The following is a 13,631-nucleotide window of genomic DNA, read 5'->3' as shown; positions in this document are numbered from 1 at the left end:
GTACAGCGAGCTCGCCACTGGTATCAGACCCACCGGCCGTCCATGTCTCCGTTATAAAGACGTCTGCAAACGCGACATGAAATCGTGTGACATTGATCACAAGTCGTGGGAGTCAGTTGCCAGCATTCGCCAGAGCTGGCGGGCAGCCATAAAGACAGGGCTAAATTGTGGCGAGTCGAAGAGACTTAGTAGTTGGCAGGAAAAAAGACAGAGGCGCAAGGGGAGAGCCAACTGTGCAACAGCCCCAACAAACAAATTTCTCTGCAGCACCTGTGGAAGAGCCTGTCACTCCAGAATTGGCCTTTATAGCCACTCCAGGCGCTGCTTCACAAACCACTGACCACCTCCAGGCGCGTATCCATTGTCTCTCGAGATAAGGAGGCCCAAAAGAAAGAAAGAAAAGAAGTATAGGGACAGAGATTTACATAAGCTGAAGGATTTTAGAGTGCGCAGAATTCTGGAGATGACAATTACATGGATGATCATTTCGGCAGCAAATGTCTGAGGTGAGGGTAGAGGTGGATAATGTGAAGGAGGAAGAAGTAGGCAATATCTGCAATGGAGAGAATATTGGATTAGAAGCTCAGCTTAGGGTGAGATAGGACACTGAGGTTGCAAAAAGTCTGGTTCAAAGTCAGACAGTACCTAAACGGAGGGATGGAATTTTTTTTTATTCTTTCATGGGATTCGGCATTGCTGGCTAGGCCAGCATTTGTTGCTCATCCCTAATTGCCCTTCAGAAGGTTGTGCTGAGCTGCCTTCTTAAACTGCTACAGTCCATCTTGTGCGAGTACACCCACAGTGCTGTTCGGAAGGGAGTTCCAGGATTTTGATCCAGCGACAGTGAAAGAATGGCGATATAGTTCCAAGTCAGGATGGTGTGTGGCTTGGAGGGGAACTTGCAGGTGGTGTTGCTCCCATGCATCTGCTCCCCTTGTCCTTCTAGGTGTAAGAGGTCGCGGGTTTGGAATGTGCTGTCGAAGGAGCCTTGGTGAGTTGCTGCAGTGCATCTTGTAGATGGTACACACCGCTGCCACTGTGCGTTGGTGGTGCAGGGAGTGGATGTTTAAGCTGGTGGATGAAGTGCCAATCAAGTGGACTGCTTTGTCCTGGATGGCGTCGAGCTTCTTGAGTGTTGTTGGAGCAGCACTCATCCAGGCAACTGGAGAGTATTTCATCACACTCCTGACTTGTGCCTTGAAGATGGGAGATAGAATTTGGGGGGTTCGGAGGTGAGCTACTTGCCACAGGATTCCCAGCTCTGACTTGCTCGTGTAACCATAGCATTTATATGGCTGGTCCAGTTCAGTTACTGGATAATGGTAACCCCCCAGGATGCTGATAGTGAGGGATTTAGCAATGGCAATGCCATTGAATTTCAACAGGAGATGGTTAGATTCTCTCTTGTTGGAGATAGTGTTTGCCTGGCACATGTGTAGCACGCAAATGTTGCTCGCCACTTATCAGTCCAAGCCTGAATGTTGATGGAGATAATATTAGATTAGAGGCTTGGCTAAGGCTAATTGGCAGTATGGTTACAGAATTGGTGGCTTGTGCTGAGGACAGTGGCTTCAGTTTTCCCAATATTTAACCAGAGAAAATTTCAGCTCCTCCTGAACTGGACATTGGACAAGCTGTCTGACTGCACGGAGGTAGTGGAAGGGGTTGAGAGAGGTAGTGGTGGGGTAGAATTGAGTGTCATTAGTGTACATTTGCAAGCTCATTCCATATTTTTGATGATGTTGTCTCCGGGCAGCATGATGAGGAAGAGGAGGGACTAAGATAGACCCGAGGAAGACTGCAAAGATAACGATGCTGGGACAGAAAAGAACCATTACTTGAGATGCCCTGCCTACAACTGGATAGGTAAGGGTAGAACCAAGAGAGGGCAATCCCACTTGGCTGAACTATGGAGGAAATGAGTTGCAGGAGGACGGTGTGGGCATCCATAGTGTCAAAGGCTGCAAAAACATTAAGGAAGAATGAAAATGCATCACAATCACATAGGTGGACTTTGGTTCAAAGGAAATACAAATTTAAAAAAATTTGAACCAACTTAATGTCAGTGATTTAAAGTAACAAGGATGGTTACCAGCAAATAGCCCTCCTGCAACCAAATTTAAACATTCGATTAAAAATAATTGAATACTATCTGGTAAATTCAGAAAGTAAAGTTTCATTCAAACCAAAGTCAATATTGCATGCATATGTTGATATAGGGGTAGAAGATGACAACTTTCAAGCAGCCTTCCCTGTCCATGATCTTATATCACAACAAATAATGTTAAATTTACTTCTTGGTAAGTGTGGCAAATCAAGCAAAATATGCTGATGTAGACGGGACATTAAGTGATACATAGTTATTAGCTAGCGTGAAATTCAACAAAGTCTAAAGTTATAATTTTAAAATAAAGGTGGGAATGATGTCGAATTCTGTGCGTTGCTTCCAGTTTCTTTTTGCCACCTTTACTACATGCAAAACTTTGTGCACAGAATCCATGTTTATGCTCTTTAGTTTTCCATTTGATAACGGTTTTGTTTTCCTTACTCCAATCCATAAACACTGATTCAATATACAGATCCAAGATATTTGTATCAAAATGATTTAGTTTCAAATTCTATGGTATGGAGGGAAGGTCTTACGAGGAAAGGCTGAGGGACTTGGGGTTGTTTTCGTTAGAGAGAAGGAGGAGGAGAGGTGACTTAATAGAGACATACAAGATAATCAGAGGGTTAGATAGGGTGGATAGTGAGAGTCTTTTTCCTCGGATGATGATGGCAAACACGAGGGGACATAGCTTTAAGTTGAGGGGTGAAAGATATCGGACAGATGTCAGAGGTAGTTTCTTTACGCAGAGAGTAGTAGGGGCGTGGAACGCCCTGCCTGCAACAGTAGTAGACTCGCCAACTTTAAGGGCATTTAAGTGGACATTGGATAGACATATGGATGAAAATGGAATAGTGTAGGTCAGATGGTTTCACAGGTCGGCGCAACATCGAGGGCCGAAGGGCCTGTACTGCGCTGTAATGTTCTAATTCTAATTCTATCTGGATAGCTAAAGTAATAAAAGAGCCAACAAAGGAACATGTGCTCCTAAACTTAATATAAAGACTTTTCCTTAACATCAAATTGTTTCTGGGGGAAAAATGCAGGTGAAAAAAAAATCTGAGTTGAAACATTGCGTTTTTCTAAGAGAGCTTGTTAGGTTTGCAATTGAAAAAGGGGGATATAATTGCTGTGTTAACAATTATAATTTGCTCGGACACAGGACAATGACTCACCTCACGTGCAATAGTAGTTATGAAGGCTGGTGGTCTGGCTGTGGCAATGAGTGAAAGAGCGTGACGTGCTGAGCGGGAGGAGTCAGCTGCTGGGCTGAGCGGCAGCCCCATTGTAATGCTAAACAGGATCAAACAAGGAGGAAAGAGAAAAAAAGTACACATTGAGAAACCGAGGGTGAAAAGATTACCAGTTTATAATGTCATTTCAAGGTCAATAGTTTGAAAATAATGGACTGCAACAAGGCAGTGTTAGGATTCTGGGGGTCCCAATATCACCGACAAAGTAATTATACGTATCAAAATACAGCACATCTACTGAACATCTTAAAGGAGGTTATTAACAAATTAATCCAGTTGATTGAGGAATATCCAGCTGAACTCTTACAACCTGAATATTTAAATACTGTTCTCTTTAAAACAAAACAAAAAACGCTGTATTTTTCCCCCTCAACTGTTTAAGAATAACATTGGTCAATAGTACTTTTCTCCGGGTAAATAAATGAACTTTTAACTGCTGCGTGATGATGCACTTCAAAAAAAAAGCCTCAACATTTGCAACACTGATTTAACTAGTGGAATGATTATCATGCATATCATAGGTCGAGAAATTACAATGTCCTAATATTTTAAAGCTAGCACCTAAAATAGCAACTAGCTGAACCCGGCGTTTGTGATACGCCGAACACCTTAACTAAGGGAGTGTGTTTTTTTCGAAAAGGATTGATTATTTTTGGTGCCACGTTCAAACTTCCAAATGGTCAAAGAAAAAAACTCAACAAAAAATCTGATCCAAGTAATTTAAAATAACTGAAGTGGGCATAAAAACAGAAAATGCTGTATTTGAAAACAGGAAAAACTGGGTTTGGGTGTCGGAAAGGTCAGCATCTCTTTTCAGATGCCAGTGACCTGCAATTATCAGTATTTTCTGCTTTTATTTCAAATTTTACAGTATTTTTTCTTTTTAATTAGGATTGAAAAGGCTATAGGAGTATATTATTTAATTGTTCATAAATTTGAAAAACTATTCAGGGGTTATTAATATGAGGTTAGGGGTGAATATACAAAATGTTAGCATGCTATTTAGACTTTAAAGTGAAATTTTCAAGCCAACATAATTTAAAAATTCAACCAAGAGGAAGTCAGATAACTCCTTTTCAGTCCTTTCTCATGCTACGCCTTCCAGCATGTATGATGGCTGTATTATTATGCCAATAATGTCAGAGAATTCTCTGTATTATCATAAACTCTTGTATATACCCTGCTAGCAAAATATCAACCAAAGCAAAATTCTAAAAAATTATTAAAAGTACTATCCCATAAATTATAGTCAGTGAAATTCCACTTTTCAGCAGTCATCACTGATTATACTTGCCCTTTTCAGTTTTCCATCCAAAATTATTAAAAGATGTTTCACGAAACTCAAAGGTTTTGAGTCAATCTATGATAAAACTTTTCAAATATTGTCATTCTAGGAGATAAACAATTGTTATGACCGAGGCAGGAGGAGTGCACTGTTATTCAGTCCCACTTCTCCACAGGTCACAACATATATTTAAATTTTCCCACTTCCCATTACAGTCAATCATATACTCTATTTTTATCCCAGAATAAAACACACCAACCAGGTTTCTTTAATAAACAACAAAATTTTACGATTATAAACCGAGTCTTAACCAATAATAAAGTAATATACACACGGATTGGCACAGTGGCGCAGTGGTTAGCACCGCAGCCTCGCATCTCCAGCAACCCGGGTTCAGTTCTGGGTACTGCCTGTGCGGAGTTTGCAAGTTCTCCCTGTGACCGCGTGGGTTTCCTCCGGATGCTCTGGTTTCCTCCCACATGCCAAAGACTTGCAGGTTGATAGGTAAATTGGCCATTGTAAAGAAAAAAATTGTCCCGAGTGTTGGTAGATGGTAGAAGAATTGAGGGAAGGTGGGGATGCGAGAGGGAAAATGGGATTAATGTAGGATTAATAGAAATGGGTGGTTGATGGTGGGCACAGACTCGGTGGGCCAAAGGGCCTGTTTCAGTGCTGTATCTCTCTATGACTCTATGACAAATTGAAATATTAAAGCCCCTAATTTTCCTAGCCTCCACACACATACATACGTACACAGACACTGGTTAACCAAGAAAAATAAAAGGGAGTATTTTTTCCAGCTGTTACAAAGAAATAGAAGGAATAAAAAAACACTTAGGCTGAAAGGAAGGTATGGAAAGAAGTCCTTGGTTTCAGTTAGGTGTCCCAAGTGCATCAACGGCTGTCATTGGGATCTTCCTGGAACAGCTCTTTCCAGGCGATATTGATGATCAGTTTGGGTAGGCTTTCCAAGAGATGCAGCTATGAAAGGCTCCAAATATGTCTAACAGCAGGAAGGCAGCAACAAGGTTTCAGTGCCCACACATTCGATGCAAGGTTCCTTCAAATACAGGAGTAATTAGGAATCTGCCACATTGGAAAAACAGGGTTTCTTTTCAAAAGAGAGATGAGCTATCTTCTTCTGTGCAGGCAGAAATACTAACTGGCTTTTTAACAGTTCAAGCTGAAACCAAAACTTTCCAGAAGTCCAGTCTTATGACATCTATAAATCTTGGCTTGTCACTTCTTTGTAAACATCTCTTCAAGTCAAAACAACCCCTGCTGGGTTTTATTTGAAAACAGTTCACTCTCAGTCCAAACCTTCCAGTAACTTTTTACAGTTCCAGCATCTATGGAATCCCTTTCCAGTTTTAAAAAATAAATTCTCATATTTAAACAAAAAAATGGAAAGCCTCGTAACACAATGAGGAATTATATTTTGGTAATAATTACTTGCATTAAATAGAACCTTTTTTAAGGGACTTGGTTCGGCAGGTTCAAAAACACCCATTCATTTTCTTCCCAATGACTGTCTATTTAATGAAAACAATTTCAAGTGAGAAAATATTAAAAAGTAATAGTGGAGCAAAAAGCACACATCATATTCAAATTTAACTTCAGTATATTGATTTTACTTAATTTTAATTTAAAGTTCACTGTGGCACTTAAAAAAAAACTGGTACTTTATGTCTTGCATCAAAGAACTTAGCATTTCTGGATCAGCTGCATTTATTAAAAATAGATTGAGTATTATATGTAAACTGTTTTCATTTTAGCACTCATAACTCATCACAAAATACATGCTGAAGCAAAGTTCATTTCCTCAAAAAGGCTAGAAAACATAAGAGTGACTTATCTTCTTTGGCCTCCTTGTCTCGAGAGACAATGGGTAAGCGCCTGGAGGTGGTCAGTGGTTTGTGAAGCAGCACCTGGAGTGGCTATAAAGGCCAATTCTAGAGTGACAGGCTCTTCCACAGGTGCTGCAGAAAAATTTGTTTGTCGGGGCTGTTAGACAGTTGGCTCTCCCCTTGCGCCTCTGTCTTTTTTCCTGCCAACTGCTAAGTCTCTTCGACTCGCCACGCTTTAGCCCCGCCTTTATGGCTGCCCGCCAGCTCTGGCGAACGCTGGCAACTGACTTCCACGACTTGTGATCAATGTCACAGGACTTCATGTCGCGTTTGCAGACGTCTTTAAAGCGGAGACATGGACGGCCGGTGGGTCTGATACCAGTGGCAAGCTCGCTGTACAATGTGTCTTTGGGGATCCTGCCATCTTCCATGCGGCTCACATGGCCAAGCCATCTCAAGCGCCGCTGACTCAGTAGTGTGTATAAGCTGTTGGCCGCCTCGAGGACTTCTGTGTTGGAGATGAGTGACTCATAGTGAAAGAATTAAGCAAGCAGACGTCAGAAATTGGAGGAACAGGTTTTTTCGTCTTCAGTTGGAACTGTCATTCAAGACTAACCTGCTATAATTTGTCCTATTAACAAACTGTTTGCAGTGCATTCAGGACGTCTCCACAAAGCTGCATGGCATCAGTTTGGTACCATATGCTACAAACACTTTCAAAGCCTCTTGCAACCTCCCACCATCCTCTTTTTTGTTAATGCAAAAAAGGCATAAAATACTGCACAGCAGGGTTCTTCTTTGAACTTGGTAACAGGCGAAGCACGAAAGCATGCTGCCTGTTGTTGCAGCGTTCATCTGTTCAAGAAAAAAATCCCTCATTTTAAACACCAAGCCAGTCTTTCCATACACAACAGCTAAAACGTTTTATCTATTGAAACATAAGGTTAGAAAGGATCTTTTAGGCATGGGAATATAGCTTGCCCTCTATCCAGTCTTAAAAGCTCTTAAAACATATCCAAATAAACTCATGAACTGAAAAGGCAATATTGAAAATGCACAGCAACTTCAGCTTTTGAAAGGTAAGACAGATTTACTCTGATTCAAGTTTTAATGACCTCTGAAATATCAACATATCTTTTTCAGATGCTGATTTATATGCTGTGAATTTCCAGCACTTTTGAGTTTGCTTTCCTAATTTCATGTATCCACACTGTAATTAATATTTATAGTAAGAATGGCAGCAAGGAAATGGACAGTGAAGTACAGCTCTTCCAGGATATGGATGTTTCAAGTAACAGATGTAGACTCTAACAAACACATCTCCACTGAAACTACCTGAGCTCAAGATCTCATAACATGTGACCAAACTGGAGACAATTAGACACATCAGGGAGGGACAGATGTTTTTGGAGCAAATGTTTCAGTGGATATTTACATCGCTGAGTGATCGTGAGCTGGCAATGGTAAAGGAGTGAGTGGTGACTATCGACAGGTCAGGGAATTGGGGATGGACAAATTAGAGCAGCAATGCCCAGATTAAATCGTCACCAACAAGTGTAAAGCGGGAATGGATTATAATGGTACCAAAAAACATGGTTGAGGGAGGTGAGTTGGGTGGGGGTGGGAATGAGGGTGTGATGGGAAGAGTGAGATTAGTAATTCAGTTAGGAATGCAGTAGTAATAGGAATCAATTTAAACTTGAAAGGAAGAGGGAGAACAAAAGCAATCAGAAAGAACTGACAGAGAAGGTAGAAGTAGGTGAATACACAAATAAAAAAGGTTAGAACGCAGAAGGATCATGGTTTTGCGAAAGGGAAACCATGTTTAACCAATTTATTGGAGTTTATTGAAGTAGCATGTACTATGGATAAAAGGGAGCCGTTGGCTGTACTGAACTTAGATTTCCCGAAGGCATTTGATAAGGTGCCATATCAAAGGTTATTGTGGAAAATAAAAGTTCATGATGCGTGGGTAACATATTGGCATGGATAGAAGATTGGCTAGCTAACAGCAAACAGAGGGGAAGCATAAATGGGTAATTTTCTGGTTAGCAAGATGCAACGAGTGGTGTGACACAGGGATCAGTGCTGGGGCCTCAACTTTTTACAATTTATATCAAAGATTGGACGAAGGGACCAAATGTTTGGTTGCTAAATTTGCTGATAACACAAAGATAGATAGGAAAATAAGTTGTGAAAAGGAAATAAGGAGGCTACAAAGGGATATAGATAGGTTAAGTGAGTGGGCAAAGATCTGGCAAATGGAATATAATGTGGGAAAATGTGAAATTGTCCATCTTGGCAGGAACAATGAAAAAGCATATTATCTAAATGGTGTGAGATTGCAGAGCTCTGAGATGCAGAGGGATCTGGGTGTCCTAGTCCATGAATCCCAAAAGGTTTGTATGCAGGTACAGCAAGTAATTAGGAAAGCGAATAGAATGTTATCGTTTATTGCGAGGGAATTGAATACAAAAGTAGGGAGAGCATGCTTCAGTTATACAGGGCATTGGTGAGACCACATCTGGAGTACTGTGTACAGTATTGGTCTCCCTATTTAAGGAAGGATGTAAATGCATTGGAAGCAGTTCAAAGAAGGTTTACTAGACTAATTCCTGGAATGGGCAGGTTGTCTTATGAGGAAAGGTTGGAAAGGCTAGGCTTGTATCCACTCGAGTTTAGTAGAGTAAGAAGGGACTTGATTGAAACATATAAGATTCTGAGGGGTCTTGACAGGGTGGATGTGGAAAGGATGTTTCCTCTTGTGGGAGAATCTGGAACCAGGATCACTTTTAAGGGGTCGCCCATTTAAGACAGAGATGAGGAGAACTTTTCTTCTTTCAGAGGGTTGAGAGTCTTTGGAACTCTTCTTCAAATGGCGGTGGAAGCAGAGTCTTTAAATATTTTTAAGGCAGAGGTAGGTAGATTCTTGATAAGCAAAGGGGTGAAAGGTTATTGGGGGTAGGCGGGAATGTGGAGTTGCGGTTATAATCAGATCAGCCATGATCTTGTTGAATGGTGGAGCAGGCATGAGTGGCCGAGTGGCCTAATCCTTCTCCAAACTCGTAGGTTCGGAATACATGTCCAGGAAGAAAATCAAATCGAGCAGTGGTAAGCAGGAGATTATTAATGGAAATTAAAAAGTTCCAGATGGGTGCCAACGTTGGGAAGTGTGAGGTAGCTCAGTCTGGTTAAGAAAATAAAAGTAATAATTACATTTTGGGTGATGCAGAACAGCAGACAGATTTGGGAGTTCAGATTCACAAGACATTAAAAGCAGGATCTTAAGTAGATGAACCTATTAAGCAAAGCTAATACAATACTCAATGTTACAGCAACAGGTATACAATATGAAAACCAAAACATAATGGCGTATTTTTATAAAATCCTAAGACCAAAGTTAGAGTACTGTATGCTGTTTAAGATTCCACACTATAGTGAAGGTTTGAGGCAATAAAGAGGACACTAAGGTTCTGTCTTGTATGAGGAAACAAATTTATGAAAAAAAAAACTTGAAAAGGTAGGATCATTTCCTTTGGATCAGATGAGAGTAATAGGGTGATTTCATAGAGGTCTTTAAAATTATCAGAGGTTGTGTAAAAAATGCAGTTGAGCTTAAAATGATGGGACATACAGGATTGAATGTAAAAGAGTTAGTACAAAGAAAAGCAGAATCTACTTTTTTTTTTTAAAAACAGGGTTACACTATTGGAGTTAGTGACAAACAGAAATCATGTTAAGATTTAACAATAGGCTAGATAGGCGATTGAAGGATCAGGAGAGAAAGGGGTATGGGAACAGTACGGTACATGGGTTTATATGGAGGATAAGCATCAAGCATCAATCTTCAATCTCCGATCCTGCTGTCTTCACCGCCCAGAGTGTCTGCAGCCACGGCGTGCGGTAAGTCCATTGAGGTGAAGAAGGAGCAGCGGGACCCGAGAGAAGTCTTGAGAAAAGGTGCCCCGAACACCCAAAAAATCCACGAACGGCCCCCCCGGCCGCAACTTCAAAGCGCCCGCGGGAGATGGCTCGGAGAGCATCTGCAGCGCACTGTCGGCAATGCTGCATGCCTTTATTTAAACCACTGCAAAAAAAAAAAACCCTTAGCAAATGTAATCACCTCGAAGCCTGCCAAACGATGCTTCACCTCCCGAAGGACGTGGATGAGCTTTCCGGACGTCGATGGTGGGCACTGAGGAAATGGCTTATTACCTGCACCAGCTTCCCCCACCCCCCCTCCCCCCCACCTTTACCCCCCTTCCGCCCCCCCCCGTCCCCATCCCTGCTCCACCCTCTCAGCTCACCCCCTCACAACCCCGTCCCAGCCCGTCCGCCCCTCGCACCATCTTCACCCCGCACCCCCCCCCCCCCACCCCCTCCCTCTACCCCTCCCCTTTGCATCCCCTCCTCCCACCGGCACCATCCTTCACCTGTGTAGGGGCCCCAACCCTTAGCCTTGTGGGCGTCTCGGGAGAGACCAAGGCTAAGGGAGTAAACCCTAACAGATAGTCCGGAGCGGAACCCCGTAGGCGGTCATGTGTCACCTTTGGCATGTTTCCGGCAGTTCCTGCAGCCATACTGGTGCCAAACGTCGTGTCCTGCACTCCTTTGGACCCCACCAGAAAGGCCGAGAGGGGGGTTTTGACGACTGGGCAACTCTCAACCTCCATAAATTTGCCCAGGCATGCACCATGGAGAGGTCACTCCATAGTTGCCTCACAGCGACTAAAACAACACGGAAGGCAGCAGTTACGGGTTATAAGTCCAGATAAATTGGCGTAGAAACTGGGTGCCACAGGTTGCCTTTGACGGTGGGAGAGGTCATTGCACCTCACTGGACAGCTACCGCCCGCCTCAAACTGGGCAGCCCCCGGTCAATAAGGTTCTGTCCCGCCACAGTCTGCCTGCTTCAATGGGTGCTTGAAGCTCAGGGTCATGGCCCGAAAGGTGGACTGATACACCGCACCAAACAACATGAAAAAAGGAAAGGTACCAGCCCTTCGCTTTGCAAGCTGGAACGTCAGAACTATGTGTCCTGGCCTGTTGGAAGACCTTACACAAATCAACGATTCTCGGAAGACCGCCATCATTAACAACGAGCTCAGTAGATTCAATGTGGACATTGCAGCACTTCAGGAGACTCGCCTCCCCGCGAGTGGCTCTCTAGCAGAGCAAGACGACACCTTCTTCTGGCAGGGCAGGGATCCTGAAGAACCAAGACAGCATGGAGTGGGCTTCGCCATCAGAAACTCCTTGCTCAGCATGATAGAGCCTCCCTCAAATGGCTCGGAACGCATACTGTCCATCCGACTGCTCACCACCTCTGGTCCAGTACACCTACTCAGCATCTATGCTCCAACACTCTGCTCCCCACCTGAAGCTAAAGACCAGTTCTATGAACAACTCCATATCATTAGCAGCATCCCCAACACCGAACACCTATTCCTGCTGGGGGACTTTAATGCCAGGGTTGGGGCCGACCATGACTCATGGTCCTCCTGCCTTGGGCGCTATGGCGTTGGAAGGATGAACGAGAACGGGCAGAGACTGCTTGAGTTGTGTACCTATCATAACCTCTGCATCACCAACTCGTTCTTTCACACTAAAACCTGTCACCAGGTTTCATGGAGGCACCCAAGATGGCGTCGTTGGCACCAGCTAGACCTCATTGTCACAAGGCGAGCCGCCTTAAACAGTGTTCAAATCACACGCAGCTTCCACAGTGCGGACTGCGACACCGACCACTCCCTGGTGTGCAGCAAGGTTAGACTCAGACCAAAGAAGTTGCATCATTCCAAGCAGAAGGGCCACCCGCGCATCAACACGAGCAGAATTTCTCACCCACAGCTGTTACAAAAATTTCTAAATTCACTTGTAACAGCCCTTCAAAACACTCCCACAGGGGATGCTGAGACCAAGTGGGCCCACATCAGAGACGCCATCTATGAGTCAGCTTTGACCACCTACGGCAAAAGTGCGAAGAGAAATGTAGACTGGTTTCAATCTCATAATGAAGAGCTGGAACCTGTCATAGCCGCTAAGCGCATTGCACTGCTGAACTACAAGAAAGCCCCCAGCGATTTAACATCTGCAGCACTTAAAGCAGCCAGAGGTACTGCACAAAGAACAGCTAGGCGTTGCGCAAACGACTACTGGCAACACCTATGCAGTCATATTCAGCTGGCCTCAGACACCGGAAACATCAGAGGAATGTATGATGGCATGAAGAGAGCTCTTGGGCCAACCATCAAGAAGATCGCCCCCCTCAAATCTAAATCGGGGGACATAATCACTGACCAACGCAAACAGATGGACCGCTGGGTTGAGCACTACCTAGAACTGTACTCCAGGGAGAATGCTGTCACTGAGACTGCCCTCAATGCAGCCCAGCCTCTACCAGTCATGGATGAGCTGGACATACAGCCAACCAAATCGGAACTCAGTGATGCCATTGATTCTCTAGCCAGCGGAAAAGCCCCTGGGAAGGACAGCATTACCCCTGAACTAATCAAGAGTGCCAAGCCTGCTATACTCTCAGCACTACATGAACTGCTATGCCTGTGCTGGGACGAGGGAGCAGTACCCCAGGACATGCGCGATGCCAATATCATCACCCTCTATAAAAACAAAGGTGACCGCGGTGACTGCAACAACTACCGTGGAATCTCCCTGCTCAGCATAGTGGGGAAAGTCTTTGCTCGAGTCGCTCTGAACAGGCTCCAGAAGCTGGCCGAGCGCGTCTACCCTGAGGCACAGTGTGGTTTTCGTGCAGAGAGATCGACCATTGACATGCTGTTCTCCCTTCGTCAGATACAGGAGAAATGCCGTGAACAACAGATGCCCCTCTACATTGCTTTCATTGATCTCACCAAAGCCTTTGACCTCGTCAGCAGACGTGGTCTCTTCAGACTACTAGAAAAGATCGGATGTCCACCAAAGCTACTAAGTATCATCACCTCATTCCATGACAATATGAAAGGCACAATTCAACATGGTGGCTCCTCATCAGAGCCCTTTCCTATCCTGAGTGGTGTGAAACAGGGCTGTGTTCTCACACCCACACTTTTTGGGATTTTCTTCTCCCTGCTGCTTTCACATGCGTTCAAATCCTCTGAAGAAGGAATTTTCCTCCACAC

The 13,631-nt window shown here is 43.8% G+C and overlaps 1 protein-coding gene across 7 annotated transcripts in view; it reads right to left on the bottom strand.

Moving 5' to 3' along the window:
• The window catches only part of LOC137369594 (WD repeat-containing protein 7), a 928,502-nt gene that overhangs the window by 196,828 nt on the left and 718,043 nt on the right, over positions 1 to 13,631 (bottom strand). For all 7 annotated transcript variants that reach the window (XM_068030905.1, XM_068030929.1, XM_068030912.1 and 4 more), the window contains one exon: positions 3,283 to 3,400. In XM_068030905.1, coding sequence (XP_067887006.1) covers positions 3,283 to 3,400 — 118 coding nt within the window. The remainder of the gene's footprint in view (positions 1 to 3,282; positions 3,401 to 13,631) is intronic.

The sequence above is a fragment of the Heterodontus francisci genome, chromosome 1, assembly GCF_036365525.1.
Source record: "Heterodontus francisci isolate sHetFra1 chromosome 1, sHetFra1.hap1, whole genome shotgun sequence".
In the NCBI taxonomy this organism is placed as follows: Eukaryota; Metazoa; Chordata; class Chondrichthyes; order Heterodontiformes; family Heterodontidae; genus Heterodontus; species Heterodontus francisci.
Note: the sequence above shows the minus strand (reverse complement) of the source record. Positions and strands in the feature narration are given on the sequence as shown.